Source organism: Aspergillus lentulus (genome assembly GCF_001445615.1).
Source record: "Aspergillus lentulus DNA, contig: Alt17, strain: IFM 54703, whole genome shotgun sequence".
Taxonomy (NCBI): Eukaryota; Fungi; Ascomycota; class Eurotiomycetes; order Eurotiales; family Aspergillaceae; genus Aspergillus; species Aspergillus lentulus.
Window position 1 is genome coordinate 760020 of NW_028322112.1, and position 25282 is coordinate 785301.

The 25282-nt window shown below is 51.0% G+C and overlaps 8 protein-coding genes across 8 annotated transcripts; 6 read left to right on the forward strand and 2 right to left on the reverse strand.

The window, feature by feature from the left end:
• Positions 1-546: 546 nt before the first annotated feature.
• On the forward strand, positions 547-4004 carry ALT_9293 (valine--tRNA ligase; the record flags this gene model as incomplete). Its single annotated transcript, XM_033560626.2, has 5 exons — positions 547-577; positions 669-794; positions 873-2572; positions 2625-2934; positions 2998-4004. The coding sequence occupies 5 exons, from the start codon at positions 547-549 to the stop codon at positions 4002-4004; spliced, it is 3174 nt and encodes a 1057-aa protein (XP_033416517.2).
• Positions 4005-4323: 319 nt separating this feature from the next.
• Positions 4324-5388, forward strand: ALT_9294 (rRNA-binding ribosome biosynthesis protein RPF2; the record flags this gene model as incomplete). Its single annotated transcript, XM_033560625.2, has 2 exons — positions 4324-4337; positions 4410-5388. The coding sequence occupies 2 exons, from the start codon at positions 4324-4326 to the stop codon at positions 5386-5388; spliced, it is 993 nt and encodes a 330-aa protein (XP_033416516.2).
• Positions 5389-6080: 692 nt separating this feature from the next.
• ALT_9295 (Tim17/Tim22/Tim23/Pmp24 family protein) lies at positions 6081-7047 on the forward strand (the record flags this gene model as incomplete). The annotated part of the gene is made up of 5 exons (XM_089600580.1): positions 6081-6095; positions 6165-6280; positions 6445-6658; positions 6715-6938; positions 6990-7047. 5 exons carry the CDS (start codon positions 6081-6083, stop codon positions 7045-7047), a joined length of 627 nt encoding a protein of 208 aa, XP_089455077.1.
• An 873-nt stretch (positions 7048-7920) lies between these two features.
• ALT_9296 (uncharacterized protein) lies at positions 7921-10279 on the forward strand (the record flags this gene model as incomplete). Its single annotated transcript, XM_089600581.1, has 5 exons — positions 7921-8512; positions 8683-8820; positions 9407-9434; positions 9488-9762; positions 9816-10279. The coding sequence occupies 5 exons, from the start codon at positions 7921-7923 to the stop codon at positions 10277-10279; spliced, it is 1497 nt and encodes a 498-aa protein (XP_089455078.1).
• Positions 10280-11029: 750 nt separating this feature from the next.
• Positions 11030-13302, reverse strand: ALT_9297 (acetoacetyl-CoA synthase; the record flags this gene model as incomplete). The annotated part of the gene is made up of 4 exons (XM_033560622.2): positions 11030-11188; positions 11246-11586; positions 11642-13130; positions 13189-13302. The coding sequence occupies 4 exons, from the start codon at positions 13300-13302 to the stop codon at positions 11030-11032; spliced, it is 2103 nt and encodes a 700-aa protein (XP_033416513.2).
• Positions 13303-14051: 749 nt separating this feature from the next.
• ALT_9298 (ureidoglycolate hydrolase) lies at positions 14052-14801 on the forward strand (the record flags this gene model as incomplete). The annotated part of the gene is made up of 1 exon (XM_033560621.2): positions 14052-14801. One exon carries the CDS (start codon positions 14052-14054, stop codon positions 14799-14801), a length of 750 nt encoding a protein of 249 aa, XP_033416512.2.
• Positions 14802-14980: 179 nt separating this feature from the next.
• ALT_9299 (mismatch repair ATPase MSH1) lies at positions 14981-18182 on the reverse strand (the record flags this gene model as incomplete). Its single annotated transcript, XM_033560620.2, has 3 exons — positions 14981-16740; positions 16803-17724; positions 17814-18182. 3 exons carry the CDS (start codon positions 18180-18182, stop codon positions 14981-14983), a joined length of 3051 nt encoding a protein of 1016 aa, XP_033416511.2.
• A 433-nt stretch (positions 18183-18615) lies between these two features.
• On the forward strand, positions 18616-25245 carry ALT_9300 (ATP-dependent RNA helicase BRR2; the record flags this gene model as incomplete). Its single annotated transcript, XM_033560619.2, has 1 exon — positions 18616-25245. The coding sequence occupies one exon, from the start codon at positions 18616-18618 to the stop codon at positions 25243-25245; it is 6630 nt and encodes a 2209-aa protein (XP_033416510.2).
• Positions 25246-25282: the final 37 nt, after the last annotated feature.

Here is a 25282-nt window from a genome sequence, read left to right on the forward strand (position 1 = left end):
TGCATTTCCAGATTTTGAGTATTGTTTGCCTTAATGTGCAACTTTCAATAGATCAAACCAATGTCATACTTGACCAGAGATGCTCGCTTTAAGGAGGAAAGTAGAAAGTAAGTAGAATTGCTGCTCGTGCTCAGGCCGAAATATATCACGTGATGTAAACTCGAATCCTCGCGTCTTCCCCTACCGATTAGCCGACTGAGTCAGTCTCTTGAAGCAGTAAGATCAAAGAATACTTTTGACTCATATGTTCTCCGAGTAATATATTAGATCGATCATCCATGCTTTTTGGACATCAAATCGATCCCATACTTTAACTCAATCGTTCTCCACCGCCGGAGTCTTTTCTGGGCCCCGCAGTAACATCCTCTGATTCGTTCCGTTCTCTGCTCTGCGCCAGCGAAATTTAATGCCCGCATTTCGCACAACCACCTGCCCCTCCCCCTCCTTGTTCTTGTCCCGGTATTCAAGATACTTATCCGGCAATTTGTGGCGCGGTCGGCGCCTTGGAGATTGTTAACTCCTTCAATTTCTAAAACATACTCAAGGATGTCTCAGCCAACTCCCTCTCCGAATCCGGGTAAGTAGTCCTCCGTGCTTTGCGCCGTGACTCATCGTCAATCAGATCGTGGGGAGAGATGCAAGTGGCTAACATTTTTCAATGTTTTCAGTGGGTGAGCCGAAAGCTCCTATGACCGACCCCGCCCCTCAGGCCGATGATCAGACCAGAAACCAGGTTGTCGACCCTGCCGCGAAGGATGCGCAGGGTGCGCCTAAGGTCAAGAGTGAGAAAGAGTGTATGTCTCTCGAGCCTCGATTGTGGATGGTATAGCATGTGTATCGGTTGCTGATGGTGGAATGTTGCTATTGGTTAGTAGAGCGAGAACGACGAAAGGCCGAGAAGGCGAAGAAGTTCGCCGAGAAGCAGGCAAAGGCTGCTGCTGCCAAACCTGCACCTGTCAAGGCTGGAAAGAAGGCCAACAAGATCGAGAAGGAGAAGACGACCGATGCGTACGATCCCAAGGTCATTGAATCCGGCCGGTACGAATGGTGGGAGGAACGTGATCTTTTCAAGCCCGAGTTCGGCCCCGATGGCAAGGTCAAGCCCGAGGGTTACTTCGTCATCCCAATCCCTCCCCCGAACGTCACGGGTTCCCTGCACATGGGCCACGCACTTACCAATGCCCTTCAGGATACTATGATTCGTTGGGAGCGGATGAAGGGAAAGACCACTCTCTGGCTTCCTGGTATGGATCACGCCGGTATCTCCACTCAGAGTGTTGTCGAGAAGATGCTCTGGAAGAAGGAAAAGAAGACCCGCCACGATCTTGGCCGTGAGGAGTTCATGAAGAGAGTGTGGGCTTGGAAGGACGAGTACCATGCGAACATCAAGAATGCTTTGCGGAGAGTCGGTGGTTCTTTCGATTGGTCGCGTGAGGCCTTCACCATGGACCCCAACCTGTCGGCTGCCGTCACAGAGACTTTCGTAAGGCTCCACGAAGAAGGCATCATCTACCGTGCCAACCGTCTTGTCAATTGGTGTGTGGCCCTGAATACCTCTTTGTCCAACCTCGAGGTCGAGAACAAGGAGGTCGAAGGACGTACACTGCTTGACGTGCCTGGCTACGACAAGAAGATCGAATTCGGTGTCTTGACCCACTTCTGCTATGAGATTGATGGCACCAAGGAGAGAATCGAAATCGCTACCACTCGTCCAGAAACCATGATCGGTGACACAGGTATTGCCGTGCACCCTGACGACAAGCGCTACCAGCACCTCATTGGCAAGTTCGCCCGTCATCCCTTCGTCGACCGCTTGATGCCCATCGTTGCCGATACGGATGTCGATCCTGAATTCGGTACCGGTGCGGTGAAGATCACCCCTGCCCACGATTTCAACGATTTCAACCGTGGAAAGGCCCACAACCTCGAGTTCATATCCGTGCTGAACGATGATGGTACGTTTAACAAGAATGGTGGCCCATTCGTTGGCATGAAGCGTTTCGATGCCCGTTACAAGGTCATTGAGATGCTGAAGGAGAAGGGATTGTACGTGAAATGGGAGAATAACCCCATGAAGATTCCTCGGTGTGTTAAGTCGAATGATGTTATTGAGCCTATTCTGAAGCCCCAGTGGTGGATGAAGATGCAAGATCTTGCCGAGCCTGCCATCAAGGCTGTAGAGAATGGTGAAATTGTCATCAAACCCGAGTCCGCTGAGAAGAACTACTTCCGCTGGATGAGAGGTATCAATGACTGGTGTCTTTCCAGACAGCTCTGGTGGGGTCACCAGGCTCCTGCTTACTTCGTCAAGATCGAGGGCGAACACGGCGATGACAGTGACGGTAACCTGTGGGTTACCGGACGTACCGAAGAAGAAGCCCGCAAGAAGGCCGAGGCTAAGTTCCCTGGCAAGAAATTCTCCTTGATCAGGGACCCTGATGTGCTCGATACCTGGTTCTCGTCCGGCCTGTGGCCCTTCTCGACGCTGGGATGGCCCCGCCAGACCCATGATCTGGAGAACTTGTATCCTACGTCTGTGCTCGAGACTGGCTGGGATATTTTGTTTTTCTGGGTATGCTTTCCGCTACATTATGTTCGCCGTGGCTGTGCTAATCAATCTACAGGTCGCACGTATGATTATGCTTGGTATCAAGCTGACCGGCAAGGTGCCCTTCAAGGAAGTGTACTGCCATTCCTTGATCAGAGATTCCGAGGGCCGCAAGATGTCCAAATCCCTTGGTAACGTCATTGATCCCTTGGATGTTATGGAGGGTATCGAGCTTCAGTCTCTCCATGCCAAGCTACTTACTGGTAACCTTGCCGACAAGGAGGTTGCAACTGCTACCAAGTACCAGAAGAAGGCCTTCCCCAAGGGTATTCCCGAATGTGGTGCCGATGCTCTGCGTTTCGCCCTTGTGTCCTATACTACTGGTGGTAAGTTCTGATATTACCTGGCCTAGGATGGCCGAATCAAAGCACCGACTGACTTTGGTCTAGGTGGTGATATCGCATTCGACATCCAGGTTATCCACGGCTACCGCCGTTTCTGCAACAAGATTTACCAGGCTACTAAGTTCGTCTTGGGCAGATTGGGTGATGACTTCAAGCCCCTGCCAGCCCCTTCAAAGACTGGCCGGGAATCTCTCTCTGAGCGCTGGATTCTGCACAAATTCAACACTGCTGCCAAGGAGGTTAATGAGGCGTTGGCGCAGCGTGAGTTCTCTGTCGCCGCTTCTACCACTTACCAGTACTGGTACGGCCAGCTTTGCGACATCTTCATCGAGAACTCGAAGTATCTCTTGGCGCCTGAGGTGCCCGCCGAAGTACAGGAATCGGCCAAGCAGACTTTGTACACTGCCCTCGAGGGCGCCCTGACTCTCATTCACCCCATAATGCCCTTCGTTACGGAGCACCTGTGGCAGCGCCTACCTCGCAGACCTGGTGACGAGACCATCTCGATCATGAAGGCTCGTTATCCCCAGTACAACCCAGAGTTCAACGACCCCGAAGCCGAGACGGCTTACGAGCTCATCCTGAATACCTCCAAGGCCATCCGGTCGATCCTTGCCCAGTATGAGATCAAGACTAAGGGCGATATTATTATCCAGACATATGACCCCGTCAGCCACAAGACCATCTCGGACGAAGTGACCAGCATCAAGTCCCTGGGTGGCAAGTTCTTGGGAGAGCTCAGCGTAGCTGATCCCGAGAACACCAACCCCCCTTCAGGCTGCGTCGTTGCTCCTGTCGGTGCCCAGGTCGCTGTGTACCTGCGTGTGTCGAAAGAGGTAGCTCTGGAGCAGGAGGAGAAGGCCAAGGCCAGCTTGGAGAAGGCACGCGAGACAGTTCGCCGCCAACAGACTCTCGTCAATGGCGCTGGATGGAAGGAGAAGGTTAAGCCAGAGGTTCGTGAACAGGAAGAGAAAAAGCTTCGGGATGCCGAGAGTGAGGCTACCCGGTTGGAAGAGCAGATTCGCGAGTTTGAGAAGCTTCGCTTGGAGTAGATAGTTATGACCCGGAGATTTAACAATAAAAATCGGCGTTTTACTGTTAATTGCATACCTTATTGCTTGTTACTTGGACCATAGCGAGTTTAATCTGTCAACACGTATGCTTTCTGCTGGATCTATAGATAGTCCATCAAATACCTCTCTTACTTCATCAGGATAATATAGGAAAGAGTCTCCAGTTAAGCTTATCGATAAGCGGCGCCAAGACATTTCCGCCAAAACTTTTCGCTCCGCTTTTTTCTTCCTCGACCAGGCAAGTCGGTGATCGGCGAAACATCCAAAGTTTTCGTCGTTGGAAGCAGAAAAAATCAAAATGCTCAGAGAAGTGTAAGTCTTGTTATGGAGTCAAAATTTTTCGTTTATTAGGAGAGCAGTTTCTGACTAGGTATTTCTCAACAGCAAACCCAAGAATCCGCGCACAGCGCGCATTCTCAAGGCCCGCGAGCCCCAGCTCATCGAACCCCCCAAGAGAACCCTGTTCATGCATGGCTCAAAATGCCCGACGGCACTTAACACAGTCCTGAAGACATTCCACTCGCTGACAATCCCCCATTCCGTCCTCTTCCACAAGAAGAATGAGAACATTCACCCATTCGAGAGCGCCGAGAGCCTCGAGTTTCTCGCCAACAAGAATGAATGCGGTATCGTTGTTTTCGGAAGCAGCAGCAAGAAGAGACCCAACTGCCTGACTGTGGCGCGGATATTCGATTCCAAGCTCCTGGACATGTGCGAATTGATGCTGCTTCCTAACCCGGACGGAGACTCGATCCCTTCCATCAACAACCTCAAGATGCAGATCGGAATTGGTTTACGGCCTATGCTGCTGTTCGCGGGTACTGCTTGGGAAGATTCCACCTCCACCGCTCACGTTATGCTGAAGAGCATGTTCGTTGATATGTTCAAGGGCGAGGAGTCGGATAAGATCGATGTCGAGGGACTGCAGTATGCGTTGATGATAGCCGCGGAGGAACCTACCGACGGCCTGGCTCCTGTCATCCATCTCAGATGGTACAAGCTTCGGACAAAGCGCAGTGGACACAAGCTCCCCCGCGTCGAGCTGGATGAGATCGGGCCCAAGTTCGACTTCAAGATCGGCCGTCTGCATGAGGCACCCGAGAGTGCTCTGAAGGAGGCCATGAAGCAGGGCAAGAGACCTAATGAGAACATGAAGACGAAGAAGAACATCGGCATGGACGTCATGGGTGACAAGATTGGTCGTGTGCACTTGGGCAAGCAGGATCTGTCTGGCCTGCAGACGAGAAAGATGAAGGGTCTGAAGCGACGTGCTGGTGTGGAGTCTGATGAGGAGGATGCGGAGATGATGGATGTGGACGAAGTCTCGGATGATGAGGGACGGAAGAAGGCGAGAACGGAATAGACTTCTGAGTCCGTTTGTCTGGCGATGTTTTTGACGCATGATACTTTGTCTATCTATACCGCATAAGGCGTTCAGGTGGTTTGGTTTCTCTGTCGAGTCCGTCCAGCAGATCGATCATTTTGTTCATGGTCACTATAGCTTAAAAGTATCCAGCATATATCAAAATTATCTTATTCTTCTATCAGCTGAGCATACTACTCGAACTGTTTGAATGCATCTGCATTCCTTCGTTATTACCCTAGAAGCAGCAGTCAACGTTCCGTTCATCACTCATGATCCTGCCTCCCATTCAAGACTTTGGAGTTCATATCTGCTTCGATATAAATAATGACGACCTCCTCGACGGTCTCTTCGATACATAAATCGGAAAATAAACTCTCTATCTTGATATGGACAAACTGGATAATTGATACTCACGTGACATGACGTCTGTGCTCTTGGTGGCCTCACATGCCGAGGATCATTGCAGTTGCGCGGGTGAAGCGCAGTCCATTAAATACCGTTCCCCCCGCCATCTGTCCTGATGATGGGATCACGCCCATCCATATTTGTACCTTATCATTCCGCCTGGTAGTTCCCTAAATCTATTCCTTTTTACATCCTAACCCTCCTGACACCTGGTATTCTCCGTCGGTAGACATCAATCCAAACCGTCGCTGGTCCGATCAACCTACCGAGGTCCCGCAGACACCATGGATGCGCTTCTGGTATGCTTGACACTCTAACTCGACTTTGTCAATCCTGCTATATCGCGCGCTTTTCTGATCGCTGTTTAGTCTCGCTTGGATTCGTTTGTCCTCGATCCCCAACTCGCGCCTCTTCTGTCGCTCGTCAAGGGTGCCCGCAATGGCATTGTATACGGGTCGAAAGTGCGGTTCCCGCACGCTTTGGTGTATGTCTAAATCCGCTGGCAGAGACATGCAATCTTTGACATTGGGGATTCGGCTAATGCGAGATATCTTTGTCTTACAGCATGATCTTTCTATTCCGCTCTGGAACGTAAGGCGACCCTACTGACATGCCGAGTATTGCCGAAATACTGATTTCGTGATTCAGATTCCGAGAAAAGGTCAAGCTCGTCCTGAAAGCCACACGCCAGCATGCTCGGAACCTGGCGACGTTTGCTATTATATATAAGAGTTCCATGATCGTTCTGCGCAACGTCAATCCTACTGGTGTCGGGAAAGAAGGCCGCTATGACAGCTTCTTTGCGGGTCTGCTGGGAGGATATGCAGTGTTTGGTCGGCATAAAACAAGCATTACCCAACAGGTGAGATCAATTCGAAGTTTGAGAAGGAGAGATTTAAAACTAATGTGCCCGTCCAGATCGTCATATACGTCTTTGCTCGTGTAGTACTTGCTTTGGCCAAGCTTTCTGTCCAGCCGAATATGCACCCTCTCTCCTCATTGATCACTCCCGAGTCGCGCGCAAGCATCGAGGCCAACGCTTGGCCAGTATTTGCAAGTCTCAGCTGGGCACTTGTTATGTACATCTTCCGTTGGCATCCAGAGACGCTTATGTCGAGTTTGAGAAGCAGCATGGTATACATGTATGTCTTAACCTTAACCGCACGATACGTTCACCTACTAATGGTCTTCAGCTACTCCGACTCGGATCACTGGGATTCATTCCGCAACTTTTTGATACACAACAAATAGACCCGCCCTCTGGATTGTCTTTTCTGTTCAGTGTTTGACTCCTCGCACGGCTGGTCAGGAGGTCTGCATACTTACCATGGAGTATACCTGGCGCATAGAATGGGTACATTGTCCCGTTTTCCCTTCTTGTTCATTTTTTCCCTGTATTATGTTTTATCTCATGCAAAGGGCTTGGGCTGCCTCCACATGATTCAGGACACAGTGACTTATGTCTAGCCAGCTTGACTTGAAGAGTTAGCTGGGATCCCTGCCGCAGGCGGATAGGGGAGATGGTGTTTCATGACAATCAGTATAGAGGACTTTGTGAACTGACTTCACATTGTCCAAAGAATACAACAGCTAAAGTATGAGGCCTTCTCTTAATTATGTTATTTTGTGTCTGTCATGGGCGGGGATGTTCTAGGAAGCCTAATCAGAACATTCCTGTCACCCAGTCCTTAAGTAAGTATAAAGCCAGTGTATGTCTTCATCGCGCACAGTACTTAAAGCTTCAATGAAGCCGCACAGAATATACTGCCGTTATCAAAGCGGACTTTGGAGAAGTGACCATGATCTACTTGCCCTAACCCTATACTCATGGAGTCAGGCTGGCAATAGAGTGAACACATTCATGTTATATCGGCAAGTCTTATGTCGTACTATAACATGCACTGAGTTCAAATTTGTCTAGTACTTATCATTAACTACTCAGTCAATTTATGGGCATGGTGAGAGAGTCAGGCCTAAAGCATCGGTCAAATTCACTCTAGTGAATGTCACTCATCATTCACTAATCAGCAACAACTCACAGGACCTCTTTATTATATCCTCAACTTCATCCGCAGTCAAGAATACACTATACCTTCTCGACAATCCTTTCAAAAGGATTTCCAAATGAATCCAGAAGTGAACAGAGCCAGTGACCCCGATCCAAACGGGGATGTCGTCCTCGTGGTATCCCCACCAAAGCAGCCTCGCGCATACGCACCTTCCAGAGTTTACTCAGATGGAGAGGCCGGACTCGTCAGATACCGAGCTTCCTCTAAACACTTGAGCTTGGCTTCGCAATACTTTGAAAAGAGGCTGAAGAAAGAATGGGGCGAGGGCGAAGAACTGCAGAAGATCGGCAGCGTTGCGATGCTTCTCCCCAATACTGACCCCGAGGCGTTTTCGATCCTTCTTGATCTAATGCACTGCCGCACGCAGGAAGTTCCTACCGTGGTGACCTTTGATGAGTTGGTTGAGCTGGCTGTCCAAGTCAACTACTTCAAATGCCACGGAGCTCTGGGGCTGTATCCCGCGAGATGGATCGAACATTTGAAGGCGAAACGCCCCAACGCTTACTGTGATGAGATCATCAAGTGGATTTTTGTTTCTGGGGTGTTCAATGACTGTGAGCTCTACGCATCTGTTACCTGCTTGGCGATACGACAGAGCAAGGACATCATCAATACGCTGGATCTTCCTATACCGCTATCTGTTACAGGTGAGTCTATATGAGCCATCTTAGCGATGTTACGCTCACATAGAAAGACACGATCAATCTGAAAAGGAAAAGTCTGCTGTACCTTTTATTCAGAGATGTGGAAGTGAGGCGGCATAGATTGGAGACTGGCGAGATAACCTGCACTTTCGAGTGCGACTCGTTCAGACTAGGGACACTTATGAAGCAGATGAAGGCCCACGGACTGCCATGGCCACGCGAGAACCTGGATTATAAAGGTCTTGCTCCAGAAAGCGTGGCTAAGAAAATCCTCGAATTCGAGAAGCCGAGCTCCAAGGTAACTTGCAAAGGTCGGTGCAGTGGACTTCTTGGACCGAGAGCAATCGAAGAACTCATATACCATCGAACGAAATCGTCTGGACTCATCTTGATACCGGAACAATGGCGTTGACATTGTCAGAAGGACCTCTTGAAAGTACATGTGTGGTTTGACTGTGTAAGCCCTCAGGTCTCAGTTGATTCTTATTCATTCAGTCATGTGAAACATAGGAATTGAATGTGTTCTAAGCCTTCCAAATAAGTGACCAAATTCATCTCACTTGAAGGACAATGTAACTCCAGTTTTAACCAGTACATGTAGTGAATTTTTTAATTCTGTCCATATATTGACGATTTACAGAAGCCCATCCTCTAATGTCTTTGGCATACCTTCTCCTTACTAGTGAGCAGATCATGAGAATATGCTCACAGTATCTGAGCTGTATTGCAAAAAGTGAGGTTAATAACACAAGCATCGCTACAGCAACACCCTACTCTCCTCTCTCTAACAACAAACTGCTGTCATTCGTTGTCAGTCTTCTTAACCTTCTCGTTTCTGGATTGAGCGTCTTAACCTTCTCGTCTCTTCACCAAGGAACTACAACTAACTACACCCAGCCAGCCTCCTCGGAAGAGACAGCATCAAGTATGAACCTCCTCACACACCAGACTCCTTAAGGCTCTGTTATAACAAGATAGGATGAGTGGTACCTGCTACGAGATCGACCCTTCTGGCGATATTGTCCTAGTTCTATCCGCGCAGCGACGAGCTTCCCCCAAGACCAGCCCAGCAGAGGGAACAACACAAGCAAGGCCAGCGGAATCAACTTCACCAACATCTACAAATGCAGACACGGACACACCTATTCAAAAAGATGCAGAAGAGACACCTCCTAATTCAGAGGAAACCGCATTATCTGCAGTTGAACTCCGCGGACCCAATTCAAAGTTTCGTCGAATCATCTCTCTTTGGCGTCAAACTACTTCAACAAACATCTCAAGAAACGTATCTCTGCAACTAGCACAGCAGACCCGCCAGAGGAAGTGCATATACTTGACTGCTATCCTGAAGCTTTACTGATCGTCATGAACATAATACACAATAAAGGCCAGCAGATCCCGAAAGAGGTGGATGCGACGATGCTGCAGAAAGTCGCTGCTGTGATCCGCTATCTCGACTGTCTAGAGGCATGTACCTTCTTCTTTGGAGCCTGGATACAGCGGTTGGTCAATGAGGATAAAATAGTCTTCGACACATGGGACAACTGCTTGAAATGGGTCTATATCAGCTGGGCTTCCAATCGCCATTCCTTGTTTACAAGCTCCACAAGTGCTGCCATGTCTTGGAGATGTTTGTCGTCTACGTATCCTGCCGACCTCAATCTTCCAGAGCGTATCAAAGGTATTGATGTAACCATCTTCCCTCATCCTTTATTGGCCCCAGAAAGCTTCGGGTCTAGATCCAATACGTTTTATGGCCATAGGCGCTAATCACGAAACCATTTTCTAGACGATATTACCAAAGGCTGGAGGACTGCGAGTGAGAAAGTGAAGAGTGTTCTCTCAGCTGAGACTGCACGCCTCAAGGGTGAGACGGTCTATTGCCATTTCTGCTGTGACTCTCTTCATCTCGGAGCAATAATCAAGGCGACGAGCCATATGGATAGTGCCTCGTTATGCTCGGTGCATGAAAAGCTTCAATTGAAAACGACTCATTGCACTGCTGGCAAGCCACGCTGTGTTAACGCTGCGTCCCTCCTCACACTGAAATCTGCGCTTGCGAAAGCGTGCACGGGAGAAGGGCTAGTCTTACGAAACTACCCACTGAATGACTGATTGCTATGGTCGACAAGAGTTATCGATGCTGAGCATCGCCTGGTGTCTTGCTCCTAGTCGAACTTTCATTGTCAATGAGAAGATCGCGCTATTGTGGTGTTCCCTGGGCTCCTTTTTCTCCAACAGCATGATACCCTTGCTTCTATCAAACTCTCATCAGAATTTGTGACCTTGTGGATTTCATTGCACCCCTGAGATAGTCTTTGTGTATCTGATTTCCTGTTCTTTTTCGACTAGGTATGGATTAGGTATGGATTGCCTCGGTTATTGAGAGCTGTCTGCTTGGAAGAATGGTGGCGAGGAGTGTTCATGGTCAAAAAGCATGCAATTCTTCTAGGCTAGTCTACCATTAAAAAACATGTGGACGAGTCCAAAACCCAATGACTCGTGTAAATAAAAACCACTCTACAGCTTGCTCTTGACATCGACCAGCTTTTCGACCTCCGCAAACTGATAATAATAATCTAAGCTCTGCGGGTTGAGCAGAGTACCCGACGGTTTGATTTTCTTGCCTGATACAATCTGCTTTACCGGTAATTCTACCTTCTTCAGATTCACCGTTGTCTATATCACATTAGTCATATTCAAGTCCCATCTAAGACTGTAACTAGGAGCACGTACCGGAATCTCAGGCGTTTGGAAGACATATTTCGGCACATGCCGGGCACTCAATGCCTTCCGAATTGCCTCTCTAACTCTGGAGACAAGTTGCGGCGTGAATTGGAATCCCGGCCGCATTAACAGGAAAAGCATGACAGATTCGTCGGCGTCGATTGGCTGTCGCTGGCCGACGCAGATCGAATCCGCGATCTCGGTCGAGAACTGCGTGTCGATTACGTTGTAGATCTCGGCGGATCCGAAGCGGACGCCTGAAGGGTTGAGGACACCGTCTGATCTGCCCAGGAAGAGGATTTGCTTCGTGGCGGGGTGGATGCAGATGAAGTCGCCGTGGGTCCAGACATCTACACATAAAGGTTAGTAGATGCATTGAGAGGGTGGAGTGAGAAGGAGACTTACTGTCGAACCGAGCAAAGTAGGAGTCAAAGTACTTCTGCGGCCCGTCATCGCCCAAGAATTTGACTGGCATAGTTGGGAATGCTGCGGTGGCTACCAGCTCTCCTGGCACACCATCTGGAACGGCGGTGCCTTTGACACCAGAAACACCCTCATCCACTTGATCGAATACTGCGATGGAAATACCCAGAGCTGGACCTTGGCACCCGCCCACATATAGAGGAGCAAGTGGATTCTCCAATCCAAAGCAGGCAGCGAGATCGGTGCCGCCAGAGATATTGGCCAACTGGGTATGAGACGGGAAACCCTCGTCGTAGAACCATTCAAACAAGGATTCCGAAAGGACCATGCCGGTGCTCGTGACGATGCGGAGTGCCCGGAGCTCTGCGATGTCTCTTGGGCGTATGTTGTTCTTCCGGAGCTCATGGAGATAGCGCGGTGATGTGCCGAAATGAGTCACTTTATGCTTGCCCAGTAGCTCAATGAGGAACTTGGCGTCCGGTAGGAATGGACTTCCATCGTATAAGATGGCCGTGCCGCCGAACATTAGGCCCGATACGGCAGACAGGTACATGATCCACCCTGTCGTCGTGTATTGCAAAACGGTCGAATTTGGTCCATGATCACGGTGCAACCGAGCCTCTTTGTAGGTATTGAGTATGACTCCGCCTACCCCGTGAACGATGGGCTTGGGTTTTCCAGTAGTCCCGGATGAGTACACGACCAGAAAAGGATCCCTGAATCCGACCCTGACAAACTCAAGCTTGTCCGAGGATGCCCTTGCAAGAAAGGCTGCAACGGGTTGTGTTTTGGGCACGTCGGTCACATCGACTGGCTGGCCTGGGAACCGTGGCATCGTGATGATGCCTTCAAATTCGGAGACTTCCCGGAGACCATCGACAATGTCCTTGATTTTTGGTCGAAGGTCAATCCGCTTCCCATTGTAGATTGCGAAATCGTCAACAAAGACGTACTTTGGCTTCAACTGAAGCAGACGATCGAGGATTCCTTTGACGCCCGTGTCAGTGGACGTTGACGAGAACCACGCTCCGAGAGCCGTCGTTGCCAGGAAGACAACAAGTGTATCGACGCTGTTACTTGCTACAGCGGCGACTCGATCTCCCTTGACGACCCCGGCTGCTTTGAGTGCTTGCACCATTCGCCCTGTCTTGCGTCTCAACTCGGCCCATGTAACGTTGGAAGATGGTTCCGAGCCTCCCTCCCTGATTTCTGTTAGAGCAACTTTATTGTCCTCCTTGCCCTTCGTTGTAATCTGGATATGCCCCGAGGTTGAACTCTCCGCCGAAAACAACATATTCTCGGCAAAGTTGAGTCGCACACCCTCAAACCAGGTAGGGATACTGTCAATGCGTGCTGATTCATCGACAACAATTTTGTAAGTACCTTCTGAGATGATGGGAAAGTATCTCCAGCAAAAGTCCCAAAAGGATGCACAATTCTCCGTTGACCACCGATATAGAGAGTGGTAGTCCTTAGCAATGGCGTTAGACGACAAAGGAGAGCGGGATACTAGTCTCAAAGGTACGTACTGGAAGCTGAAGTCCCTTCTCTTTCTCTAACTCCGTTTTGAAAGCCCACATTTGAGTAGACTGCGGGTTAGGATGCTCCCAGAGCTTCCTCGGCAGGTCGGACGTTGAAGCCATTGGATCTTTACTTGGGAGTCAATAGTGAAGTTGCTTGAATTTGAGACACACTGGAACAACTTCTAGCAGTAACCCTCGATATACTTATAGCAAGAAAAGAAGTATCCTAGCCGAATGAAGTCCGCTTACTGTTCCTATCAATGATAAACTGGCCTCGGTTAATGGCTGATGCCAGTCGGGGGTTTCGCGGAGTTGCGGGAATGCGGGGAAGAAAACGAGAATCCACTTTTAGAGGCGTCTTGCTCTGGGCCTGTCAATCCTTCTGCTGCATTTTGACATAGACCAGCGCTAGTCTAGTCCTTAAAATGGAGCTAGAGTGGTAAGCCATCGTGTTGAATGGGTATGCTGCTGGGCGACTAAGAAAGTCCGCCAACTGGTTAGAGGAGGACCAGGTCCAGTTGACGCTGATAATCAACAAACCAAACCGTTTTTTGGGAAGCGGAGGAATGAATTGTATCATTGATTAGCAGGATGCATAATCTAGCACATTCATTTTAGGCTGCAAAAGGAACCTCTAAATGGAGTCGGAGGTGAAGTGTTGGTGGTAGTCGGTCTCTCCCGAAGCTGCTTTTAGCGTCTGCCATCCACGGCGAGTGCCGACACTTGATGGAGTCATTGTCGACTACTATCCTTATTAACCCAGCATTACTCTCAGTTTCTGCAAGGCTGGTCCTTGCAATTGAGTTCAGAGGAAGTTTATACACTACACACCTACCGAAAGTCTCAACGCACCTTCGAACCCAAACACCATGGCACCCATCCTCACCTCCAGCCCGAGTCTCCGCATCATTCCCGAACCCTTCACCAAAGAGGCCTTCGCGCCCTTCGGCACCGCCATCAGCTGTCCTCTCCCGCGCGATCTCTCCTCCGCGCCTCCTCTCTCCTCGCTCCCTCCTCACGATCCAACTCCAGTCGTCGCAAACCAATCCTCCGCCCTCAAATACAGCCCCGTCTCCCCACTGCTCGACCGCTACGCGCAATGCCCCAGCGGACAGCCCTCCTCCGCCCGCATGAGCATGTTCTCGTGCTTCCCCCGCAAACTGCGCACCGCCAGAGGAACAGGAGGCGAGAGTAGCGTCTTCGACGTCCGCATCCTGGAGCGACACCCCTTCACCACGCAGACATTCACACCGATCGATTTATCCAGCCAGACCCGCGCAGGCGATGCCGAGGAACCGTTCTACCTGGTTATCGTGGCGCCGACGTTGAAGGGCAAGACGGCAACGGCGACTATGCCGTCGGGGGACGCCGTGACGATCAGGGACCCGCCCGACTTGAACAATGTGCGGGCATTTGTGGCGCGGGGTGGGCAGGCGGTGACGTATGGGGTTGGGACGTGGCATGCGCCGATGGTGGTGCTGGGTTCCAGGCGGGTGGATTTTGTGGTTGTGCAGTTTCTCAATGGGGTGGATGATGAGGATGTGCAGGAGGCTGCGTTTGGGGAGGGGATTGTGGTTGATTTGGGGAGGAGTAGGACGTCGGGTGCTTCGAAGCTCTGAAACGCTTGGGGGTAGTGGTATTCTTGCCTACGTCTGGAATGGAGGCCTTTGTCCATAGAGGATCTCATTATTAATGTATTACGAATGTACGTTAAGCATGACTAGATTGGTATCTTGAGCAAAAGCGCACACCGGAGAAGATATGGTACATGTACATAGAGGGTCAGGAGTAACGAGCACTACGCGGTGGCTGACGCGATAGTATGGCTATGGCTGCCGCCCGAAGAACATGGAGCGCGGTTACCCAACGACTGTCGCACTCGACTGGCCATCTCTAGGGTCTCCTTCGGCAAGCCTGCGAGCTGCGCGACTTTCAGCGCATGGGAGTTACGGTTCACTCCCTTGCGCAGTCGATGGACAAATGAAAATGACCCCGATGCGGTCTCTTTCACATCGGTACAGTACCGCCCTAGTGCCTCGAAGTCATCGGTCATGTCCGCTAGAGCATGGAAATGGGTTGCGAACAACGTCCGGCACTTGTTGCGGTAGTGCAGGTGGTGCAGACAAGCAAAACTGACTGCTGTCCCGTCTTCTGGTGTTGTCCCGCGGCCAACCTCATCCATGATAACGAACGAGCGCGCTGTCGCCTGCTTCAATATGGTGGCCGTCTCCAGCATTTCCACCATGAAAGTGGACTGGTCTCGGAATAAATCGTCAGCCGCCCCAATCCGACTGAATATCTGATCTACAATGCCAATCTCCGCATACTCAGCTGGCACGAATGACCCAACCTGTGCCAAAATGGTGATGAGCGCATTTTGGCGCAAGAACGTGCTTTTACCGGCCATGTTCGGACCCGTGATAAGCCAGATTCTCTCCGAATCGCCCAAGAAGCAGTCGTTACTGACAAACTGTCGCCCTTGCTCCTCGAGCCCAAGCTTGACTGTTGGATGCCTTCCCCCAACGATTTTGTGCGTTAATCCACTGGTGAGAATCGGACGCACTAAACGTTGTTCTTCAGCCAAGGTGGCGAAAGAGCACGCAACATCAAGCTCGTCCATTACGGCAGCGTTGCGTCTGATCTTCACTAGGTTGAGAATCACTTCGCGGCGCAGTGTCTCAAAGATCGCTTGTTCCTCCTGTCGGATTTGGACTTTCACCTGGTCCATTCGGTCACCCAACGCTGTCCAGGAGGGAAGGTAAAAGGACCGTGTCGATTTGGTTGAAGACACATTCCGCGTTACACCTAGCGCCTCTAGAGACTGCTGGGAAATTTTGGCTCCTTTGACATGGCAAATATGTCCCAGACCAGAAGTCCATCTCAACGAGAGGGCAGAAGACCCGACGGCTTCGCGAAGACGTTGAGTAAGACGGGTCTTTTCATCCTGCAGCCGGTCCAACGACTCATGTAGTTCAAGAAGAGCTGCGCTGGCATTGCGCCTCATGATCCAAGTGTCCGGCGCGGTTGTTTCTTCCGTCGAGGCCTTGGATTGATCGCTGTTCTTAGCTCTCACTTTTTTCGGAAGCGTCTCAACTTCTCCTGGCTGCCCCTCGCTCATGGCTACTTCTTGCGCCAGGATTGCAGCTTCAGTAGCTGTATCATCCTCAAGACGCTGCTTCTGCAGTAGACCTTCTTCATCAATGGCAGCTGAGATCCGATCCGCCAGCATGGTCGGTCCATCCAGACAGAGTCGACCGGTCATAGCTGAGAGACTACGCTTGGAATCGATGGACTGTATATGAGGCAATCTGTCAAGCCGGCCGTTGCCCTGGCTTGATAAAACCGTCTTGATCTCTCTCGAAGCCTGGATGGCCCTGGCAAGGCAGATCAGGTCGTCTGCGTCTCCTCTACCCAAGGTGAATTTCTGGACCAAGCGTTGAGCATCATAGCTTCGCTTTAGCAGTTGGATTACACTGTCGCGTAAATCACTATTTTCGAGAAAGACTGATACGAGGTCGAGTCGTTCGTTGATTACCTGAAGTGACGTGGAAGGGGATGCTACGAATATATCAGTCGATACAGCTGCAATCTGTGAAAAGACAGAACAGGGTGAGACATACTCAGGCGATCTCTCAGCAGACGTGCTCCGCTTTTGGTAGACGTCCGGCGCACCGCATGTAGTAAACTTCCCTTTCCAAAGCCATCACGCGCCGTCTCGAGAATTTCCAGGCCTCGCAGACTGTTACGGTCAATGTTCATAGACTCATTCAGATGTCGCCGACGAGGCGGCTGAAGCTTCAGATTCAAGCCCTGCAGCTGAACTCTGATATACTCCAGCAAGCTATAACCGGCTGCGACCTCTTCCGGCGTGAACGCATCGGAATCTTGGTCAGCTACTGGCGCCTCAAGCACAGAGCTCCACTGTGCTATAGGTAGAATCTTGCTGGGGTATGCGAAAAAGGTCATCAAGCGATGGTCATGCCCAACCAGAAGTTGCAGCTCCTGCCCGATCAGGTCCTGAAGTTTCTGGTCCACGAGTATCTCCCGGGCTGCGATCCGAGCAATCGCCGACGGAAGCATCTGAGTGGTAGTCGATTGCGTGAAGTAATCCCCTGTGGATAAGTCGAGCCAGGACAAGCCAACGCGCTGGGATGCGGAAGACAATACGTGCTGCTGCGCAGACAAGTCACCCTCCTGTTGTTCTAATTGCGCTTTCAAGGCTGCCACGTCGATATAAACCGCCATCAAGAAATTGTTCTCCGAAGGGTCCATGAACTTCTCATCGATTAGGGTACCTGGCGTGATAATTCTGGCTACCCTGCGATCAAATAGCAGACCACCCCGGGCTTTATCCTCGGTGGCATTGGCAAACTCTTCGCTGATAGCCACGTATTTATTCAAATCTTGGACAAGTACCTTCAGAAACCGATCTAGCTGGAAGAAGGGAAATCCAGCCATGGGAACAGGTCCCGCGCTGGTCTTCTTGACGGCGAGCTTCAAGTTCAGTAACGGAGCTAGCTCTTCAGCCTGCTCAAAGTAGAGCTGGAGAATCTGTCAGGGATCTATTCTGCCTTCAGAAGAAGAAATACGACTGTCTAACTCTACTTGAACCGCCAGTCCGAAGTCCGTACCTCGTAGAAGCCCCCTACTCGAGTCAGAATAACACAATTCCTGAACTTCTGCATGTTATTCCGATGTCCCTGTACGACCGTGGGATACCGAGGCGCATCGTCCGTAGCGTCGGTAGCGCCGTCGTCATACGGCTCGAGCTTCAATGTCCCCTGCGGTAGATCCTTGACTTTGACTGTAGTCCTCGTTCTTGCCCCCCTTCTGAGCTCGAGATGAGGCGTTGGTAATTCCACGCGGGCGTGTGGACGGTGCGCATGGTGACAGATCGTTCGGTGCACAAGGCAACGATGCGCGGCAGAAGTGTCGAATTTATGGACATGGTGGAATTGCGACGGCACTAAACGGGCGAATCGACATCCATTGATGCGCATGGTCCTGAGCTGATCAAGTCACCGAGGTGATGTTGGTGTTGCTGTGGATGAGATGGCGGGCGGCGATAACCAAAAAGGGAACCTCGAATCTCAGGTGTCATTCGCCAAACCTTCCCGCTTCGCCACTGAAATCTGCTGCAGAAGAACTTCCCGACAACTTTCAACCCCATCTCCCTTCAACCATCCAAACCACTACAGGCAGCTTGCAAACCTGCAACAACGAGTAAGCTTGCCTGCTGCAAGAGGATGATCCAGGTTTGTGAAGCCTTCACGGACACTTAATTATTTCCACCATTCATTTCTTGACGCAGGTGTGTCGACGCGCCGGCTGAATCTGAGCTCCACCGAGCCCGGGCGACTGAAAGAAGTCGTCGCACTATCGTTCTTTCTTTCTCGGAATTTTTTTTTTGATTGCAGTTGAAGCACCATCAAGATGGCGGACCAAAATATCTCCCAGTACAAATACTCGGCGATGTCCAACCTGGTTCTCCAGGCGGACCGTCGTTTCATCTCTCGCATCAATGATGAACCCACCGGAGACCCAGAATCCCTTGCCGGACGCATCAGTATTCGGGAGATGGGCTCAAGGGTCGCGCATGACGATGCGCCGAAGACCAAGAAGAAACCCGTCGGACCTACAGATATCGAGCGAGGTGCGATCCGAGAAGGCGAGGATGTGCTCGCTCGAGAACAGAGAAAACGTCGTGGGCAACAGCAATTACGCGGCCAGGATATTCTCTCCGCTGCTGATGCTCTTATCGAGGGGTTGAAATACCGCCCTCGAACACCCGCCACCCGCGCGACCTACGATCTCATCCTTACGATGACCGCGAGTCATCTGGGCGATGTCCCTCACGAAGTCGTCCGAAGTGCTGCCGATGCTGTGTTGGAGCTATTGAAGGACGAAGATATGAAGGATTTTGACAAGAAAAAGGAGATTGATGACTTGCTTGGCAGCTCCATGAGTCCAAAAGAGTTCAATGAGCTTGTAAATCTGGGAAAGAAGATTACGGACTACGATGCGCAAGACGAGGACGAAGAGATGGAGGGCGGAATGGACGGCCAGGAAGAGGCAGAGCTCGACGAACGCCAGGGTGTTGCGGTCGTCTTCGACGAGGAAGACGAGGATGATGAGCGAATGGGCACTGTCACCGAGGTCCGAGACGAGGATGACCTGACCGACGATGAAGAGCCAGATGAACAAGAAGCTCCCGATGTCGAGGCTGCGACGACCGAGAAGGCAAATATCGAAGGTCTTGAGGCTGAGGAAGAAATGGTCATCGACGGTGGGCTAGATCGCGCCGACCAACGACGGGATAAGCACTTGATAGTTCCTGCCCGGCAAATCGACGCTTACTGGTTACAGCGTCAAATTGGTTCTGCGTATACCGACGCTCATATACAGCAGGAGAAGGCCACACAGGCTCTGGAAATACTTGGTGGCAAAGCGGAGGACGGCACAGAGAAGTCCCTGCGAGACGTGGAAAACGATCTGATGGAACTTTTCGATTATGAGCATCCAGACCTTGTCGCCAAATTCGTCATGAACCGTGATAAGATTGTGTGGGTAACGCGTTGGCGCAGGGTTGCCGAAGATGCCGATGCTCGCCATCTCGTCGAAAGTGAGATGGTTGAGGCTGGCCACCGAGCTATTTTGGACGAAATTCGAGGCAAGACGGTTCGCGATGAAGCGGCAGGTCGTCCCGAGAAGAAGATCAAGCTCGATCTGATGGATGTCGATGTCCCTAGCGCACCGGCTCCCGAGCAGAAGCCTGCAGAGAGTGGCTTGGTCGGCGGTCTGCAGCCCAAGAGGCTGATCAACCTGGAGAACCTTGTCTTCCACCAAGGCAACCATCTGATGACCAACCCGAATGTCAAGCTACCTCAAGGTTCCACCAAGCGAACATTCAAAGGATACGAGGAGATTCATGTACCACCGCCGAAACCCAAGCGAGACCCTGGGGAGAAGAACATTTCCGCCACTGAGCTGCCTGAATGGGCCCGTATCGGCTTTGGTAGTGCCAAGGAGCTCAACAGAGTTCAGACCAAGTGCTACCCGGCTGCCTTCCACGATGATGGCAATATGCTTGTCTGTGCTCCTACGGGATCTGGAAAGACGAATGTTGCCATGCTTACCATTCTTCGCGAGATCGGCAAGAATCGCAACCCGGAGACCGGAGAGATTATGCTCGATGACTTCAAAATCATTTATATCTCTCCCTTAAAAGCTCTGGTCCAGGAGCAAGTCGGCAACCTCGGCAAACGGCTCGAGCCATACGGCATTCGAGTTTCTGAGCTGACTGGTGATCGCCAACTCACAAAGCAACAGATTGCTGAAACCCAGCTGATTGTCACGACTCCCGAAAAATTTGACGTCATTACCAGAAAAGCGTCGGAGACGAGTTACATCAAGCTCGTGCGTCTGATTATCATCGATGAAATTCATTTGCTTCATGACGAGCGAGGGCCCGTCATTGAAAGTATCGTTAGTCGGACAATTCGGAAGGTAGAGCAGACCGGAGAACCTGTCCGCATCGTTGGTCTCAGTGCAACTTTGCCAAACTACCGTGATGTAGCCAGCTTCTTGCGAGTCGACCCCAATAAGGGTCTGTTCCACTTTGATGGTTCTTATCGACCATGCCCGTTGAAGCAGGAGTTCATTGGTGTCACCGACAAAAAAGCTATCAAGCAGCTGAAGATGATGAACGATATTTGCTATAACAAGGTTCTCGAGCAAGTCGGGCAGCGAAGAAACCAGATGCTCATCTTTGTTCACTCTCGAAAGGAAACGGCGAAGACGGCCAAGTATATCAGGGATAAAGCATTGGAGATGGAGACCATTGGCCAGATTTTGCGTAGCGATGCTGCAAGCAGGGCTATTCTAGCGGAAGAAGCCGAGTCTGTCGACGATGCATCGCTGAAAGACCTGTTGCCATACGGCTTCGGTATCCACCATGCAGGACTGAGTCTTGCTGATCGTGACTCCGTCCAAGCGCTGTTCGCTGATGGCAGCATTCAAGTCCTCGTATGTACGGCAACTCTTGCCTGGGGTGTCAACCTTCCCGCACATACCGTTATTATCAAAGGAACTCAGGTATATTCACCGGAGAAGGGTAGCTGGGTTGAGCTTAGTCCTCAGGATGTCCTCCAGATGCTGGGACGAGCTGGTCGACCTCAATACGACACGTTTGGCGAAGGTATTATCATCACATCCCAAACCGAAATTCAATACTACCTCTCCCTCATGAATCAGCAATTGCCGATTGAAAGTCAGCTCATGAGCAAACTTGCTGATAATATGAATGCCGAGATCGTTCTTGGAAACGTCCGCAACCGCGACGAGGGAGTGGAGTGGCTGGGTTACACTTATCTTTTTGTCCGTATGCTCCGCTCGCCTGGCCTGTACAGCGTGGGCGCCGATTATGAGAACGACGACGCGTTGGAACAAAAGCGAGTTGACCTTGTTCACTCCGCAGCCGTCATCTTGGAACGGGCCGGACTTATCAAGTATGACAAGAAGACTGGACGCCTGCAATCCACAGAATTGGGACGAATTGCTTCGCATTACTACATTGGCCACAATTCCATGTTGACCTATTCTCAGCACATTCAACCATCCATCTCGACCATTGAGCTCTTCCGCATTTTCGCCCTCAGCGACGAATTCAAATACATCCCTGTTCGCCAAGACGAGAAGTTGGAGTTAGCGAAACTTCTCGGTCGTGTTCCTGTTCCTGTGAAGGAGAGCATTGATGAACCTCATTCAAAGATCAACGTTTTGCTGCAGGCCTACATTTCCAGACTGAAGCTAGAAGGTCTTGCGTTGATGGCAGACATGGTGTATGTCACTCAGTCTGCGGGTCGTATTCTGCGGGCCCTTTTTGAGATTTCCTTGAAGAAAGGCTGGTCATCTGTCGCGAAGACTGCTCTCGACCTCTGCAAGATGGCGGAACGTCGGATGTGGCCGACCATGACACCACTCCGTCAATTCCCTCACTGTCCCCGGGATATCCTGCAGAAAGCGGAGAGAATCGACGTGCCTTGGGCCAGCTATTTCGACCTCGACCCTCCTCGCATGGGCGAACTTCTTGGTATGCCCAAGGCTGGACGGACGGTGTGTGATCTCGTGTCCAAGTTCCCTCGTTTGGAAGTCCAGGCACAAGTTCAACCTGTAACCAGGTCCTTGCTTCGAGTGGAGCTTACCATCACTCCGAATTTCGTGTGGGATGATGCTTTGCACGGAACAGCGCAAGACTTTTGGATCCTCGTCGAGGACTGTGACGGCGAGGAAATCTTGTTCCACGATCAATTCATCCTCCGGAAGGACTATGCGCAGGCCGAGATGAATGAGCACCTAGTCGAATTTACTGTTCCCATTACCGAGCCTATGCCCCCTAACTACTTCATCTCTCTCGTTTCCGATCGGTGGATGCACTCAGAGACCAAGATTGCGGTGTCTTTCCAGAAACTGATTCTTCCGGAGCGATTCCCGCCCCATACTCCTTTGCTGGACATGCAACGGGCGCCCGTCAAGGCACTGAAGCGTGAGGATTACCAGCAACTCTATCCTGAATGGCAATTCTTCAACAAGATCCAGTCCCAAACTTTCAAGTCGTTGTATGATACCGATGACAATGTCTTCCTTGGTGCTCCTACGGGCAGCGGCAAAACTGTTTGTGCTGAACTTGCATTGCTGCGGCATTGGGCAACCGGAAAGGGTGGCAGAGCCGTCTATATTGCTCCTTTCCAAGAATTGATTGATCAACGACATGCGGACTGGGAGAAGCGGTTGGGTAACCTCGGCGGCGGCAAGAATATCGTCAAGCTGACTGGAGAGACCACTGCGGACCTGAAATTGCTGGATCAGGCAGATCTTGTTCTCGCCACGCCGACGCAGTGGGATATTCTGTCCCGGCAATGGCAAAGGCGCAAGAATGTGCAATCCGTGCAGCTGTTTATTGCAGATGAACTGCATATGCTTGGAGGCTATGGAGGATATGTGTACGAAGTAGTGGTGTCGCGCATGCATTCTATTGCCCTTCAGCTAGAGAACGGTATGCGCATCGTTGGGCTGAGCGTGCCTCTTGCTAACGCCCGCGACATCGGCGAGTGGATTGGTGCGAACAAGCATACAATCTATAATTTCAGCCCTCATGCTCGCCCCGTGCCTCTCGAGCTCCATATTCAGTCCTTCAGCATTCCCCACTTCCCCTCACTCATGCTGGCCATGGCTAAACCGGCATATCACTCGATCTTGCAGTTGGCTCCGGACAAGCCCGCGCTTGTGTTTGTACCCAATCGCAAGCAGACAAGAGCAACAGCTATTGATCTATTGGCTGCTTGCGCCGCTGATGATAACGAAGACCGATTCCTTCATGCTGATGTGAATGAACTTGCGCCACTACTGAATCGGATTCAGGAACGGACGCTGGCAGAATCGCTCTCCCACGGCATTGGATACTACCACGAAGCTCTTAGCGCCACTGACAAGCGCATTGTCTCGCATCTCTTCACCATTGGGGCGATCCAGGTTCTCCTTGCTTCACGCGATGTCTGCTGGGACCTGAATCTCACGGCGCATCTTGTAATCGTCATGGGAACGCAGTTCTTTGAAGGCCGCGAGCACCGCTACATCGATTATCCCATCAGCGAAATCCTGCAGATGTTCGGCAAAGCTACTCGCCCTAAGGAGGACAAGATTGGCCGAGGTGTTCTGATGGTACCGTCAGTCAAGCGCGAGTATTACAAGAAGTTCCTTAACGAAGCTTTGCCCGTCGAGAGTCATTTGCAATTGTACTTGCATGATGCATTTGTGACTGAGATCAGCACAAGGACAATCACTTCGACCCAGGACGCCGTGGATTGGATGACGTACACGTATTTTTACCGCCGTCTCCTTGCCAACCCCAGCTTCTACGGTCTGAGTGATATTAGCCACGAAGGACTCAGCACTTTCTTGTCCGAGTTGGTAGAGAACACATTGAGGGAGCTGTCGGAGGCTAAGATAATTGATCTGGATGAGGAGGATGACAGCGTCTCGCCCCTCAATGCGGCCATGATTGGCGCTTACTACAACATTTCCTTCATCACCATGCAGACCTTCCTCCTGTCACTCAGCGCTCGCACGAAGCTCAAGGGTATTCTGGAGATTATCACCTCAGCCACGGAGTTCGAGTCAATTCAGATGCGGAGACACGAAGACCACATTCTGCGACGAGTGTACGATCGTGTACCCGTCAAAATGTCGCAACCCGCCTACGACTCGCCCCACTTCAAGGCCTTTGTTCTCCTGCAAGCTCACTTCTCCCGCATGCAGCTGCCCATTGATCTTGCCAAGGATCAGGAGGTCATTGTCAGCAAGGTTCTCAACCTTCTCAGTGCATGTGTCGATGTTCTCTCATCCGAGGGTCACTTGAACGCAATGAATGCTATGGAGATGTCACAGATGGTGGTCCAGGCCATGTGGGATCGGGATAGCCCTCTCAAGCAGATTCCTCACTTTGGCCCCGAAGCCATCAAGGTGGCCAACGAATACAACATCAATGACATCTTCGAATTCATGGAAGCGATGGATCCATCCGAGAACAAGGACTACCCCACGTTGGTCAAGCGACTTGGTCTCGATAACTCACAGTTGGCTCAAGCTGCCGCGTTCACCAACGAGAAGTATCCCAACCTTGACCTTGACTTCCAGGTGGAGGATCCCGAGAACATCACATCCGGCGAGCCGGCGTATCTCAAGATCAAGATTGAACGGGAAGTCGAAGAGGACGAGGAACCTGACACCACTGTACACGCGCCATTCTACCCCGGCAAGAAGATGGAGAATTGGTGGTTGGTGGTGGGAGACGAGAAGACGAAGAATTTGCTTGCCATCAAGCGAGTTACCATTGGACGCAAATTGGAGTTGCGCCTGGAGTACATTGTGCCTACGCCTGGTGAGCATGAGTTGACCCTGTACCTGATGTGCGACAGCTATGTGGGCGTCGACCAAGCTCCTACGTTTACTGTGACGGCAGCTGAAGGCATGGAAGAGGATGAAAGCGAGGAGGAAGAGGAGTAAAGGGTTTATAAAATCTGTTGGCACTAGATCCGTCTGT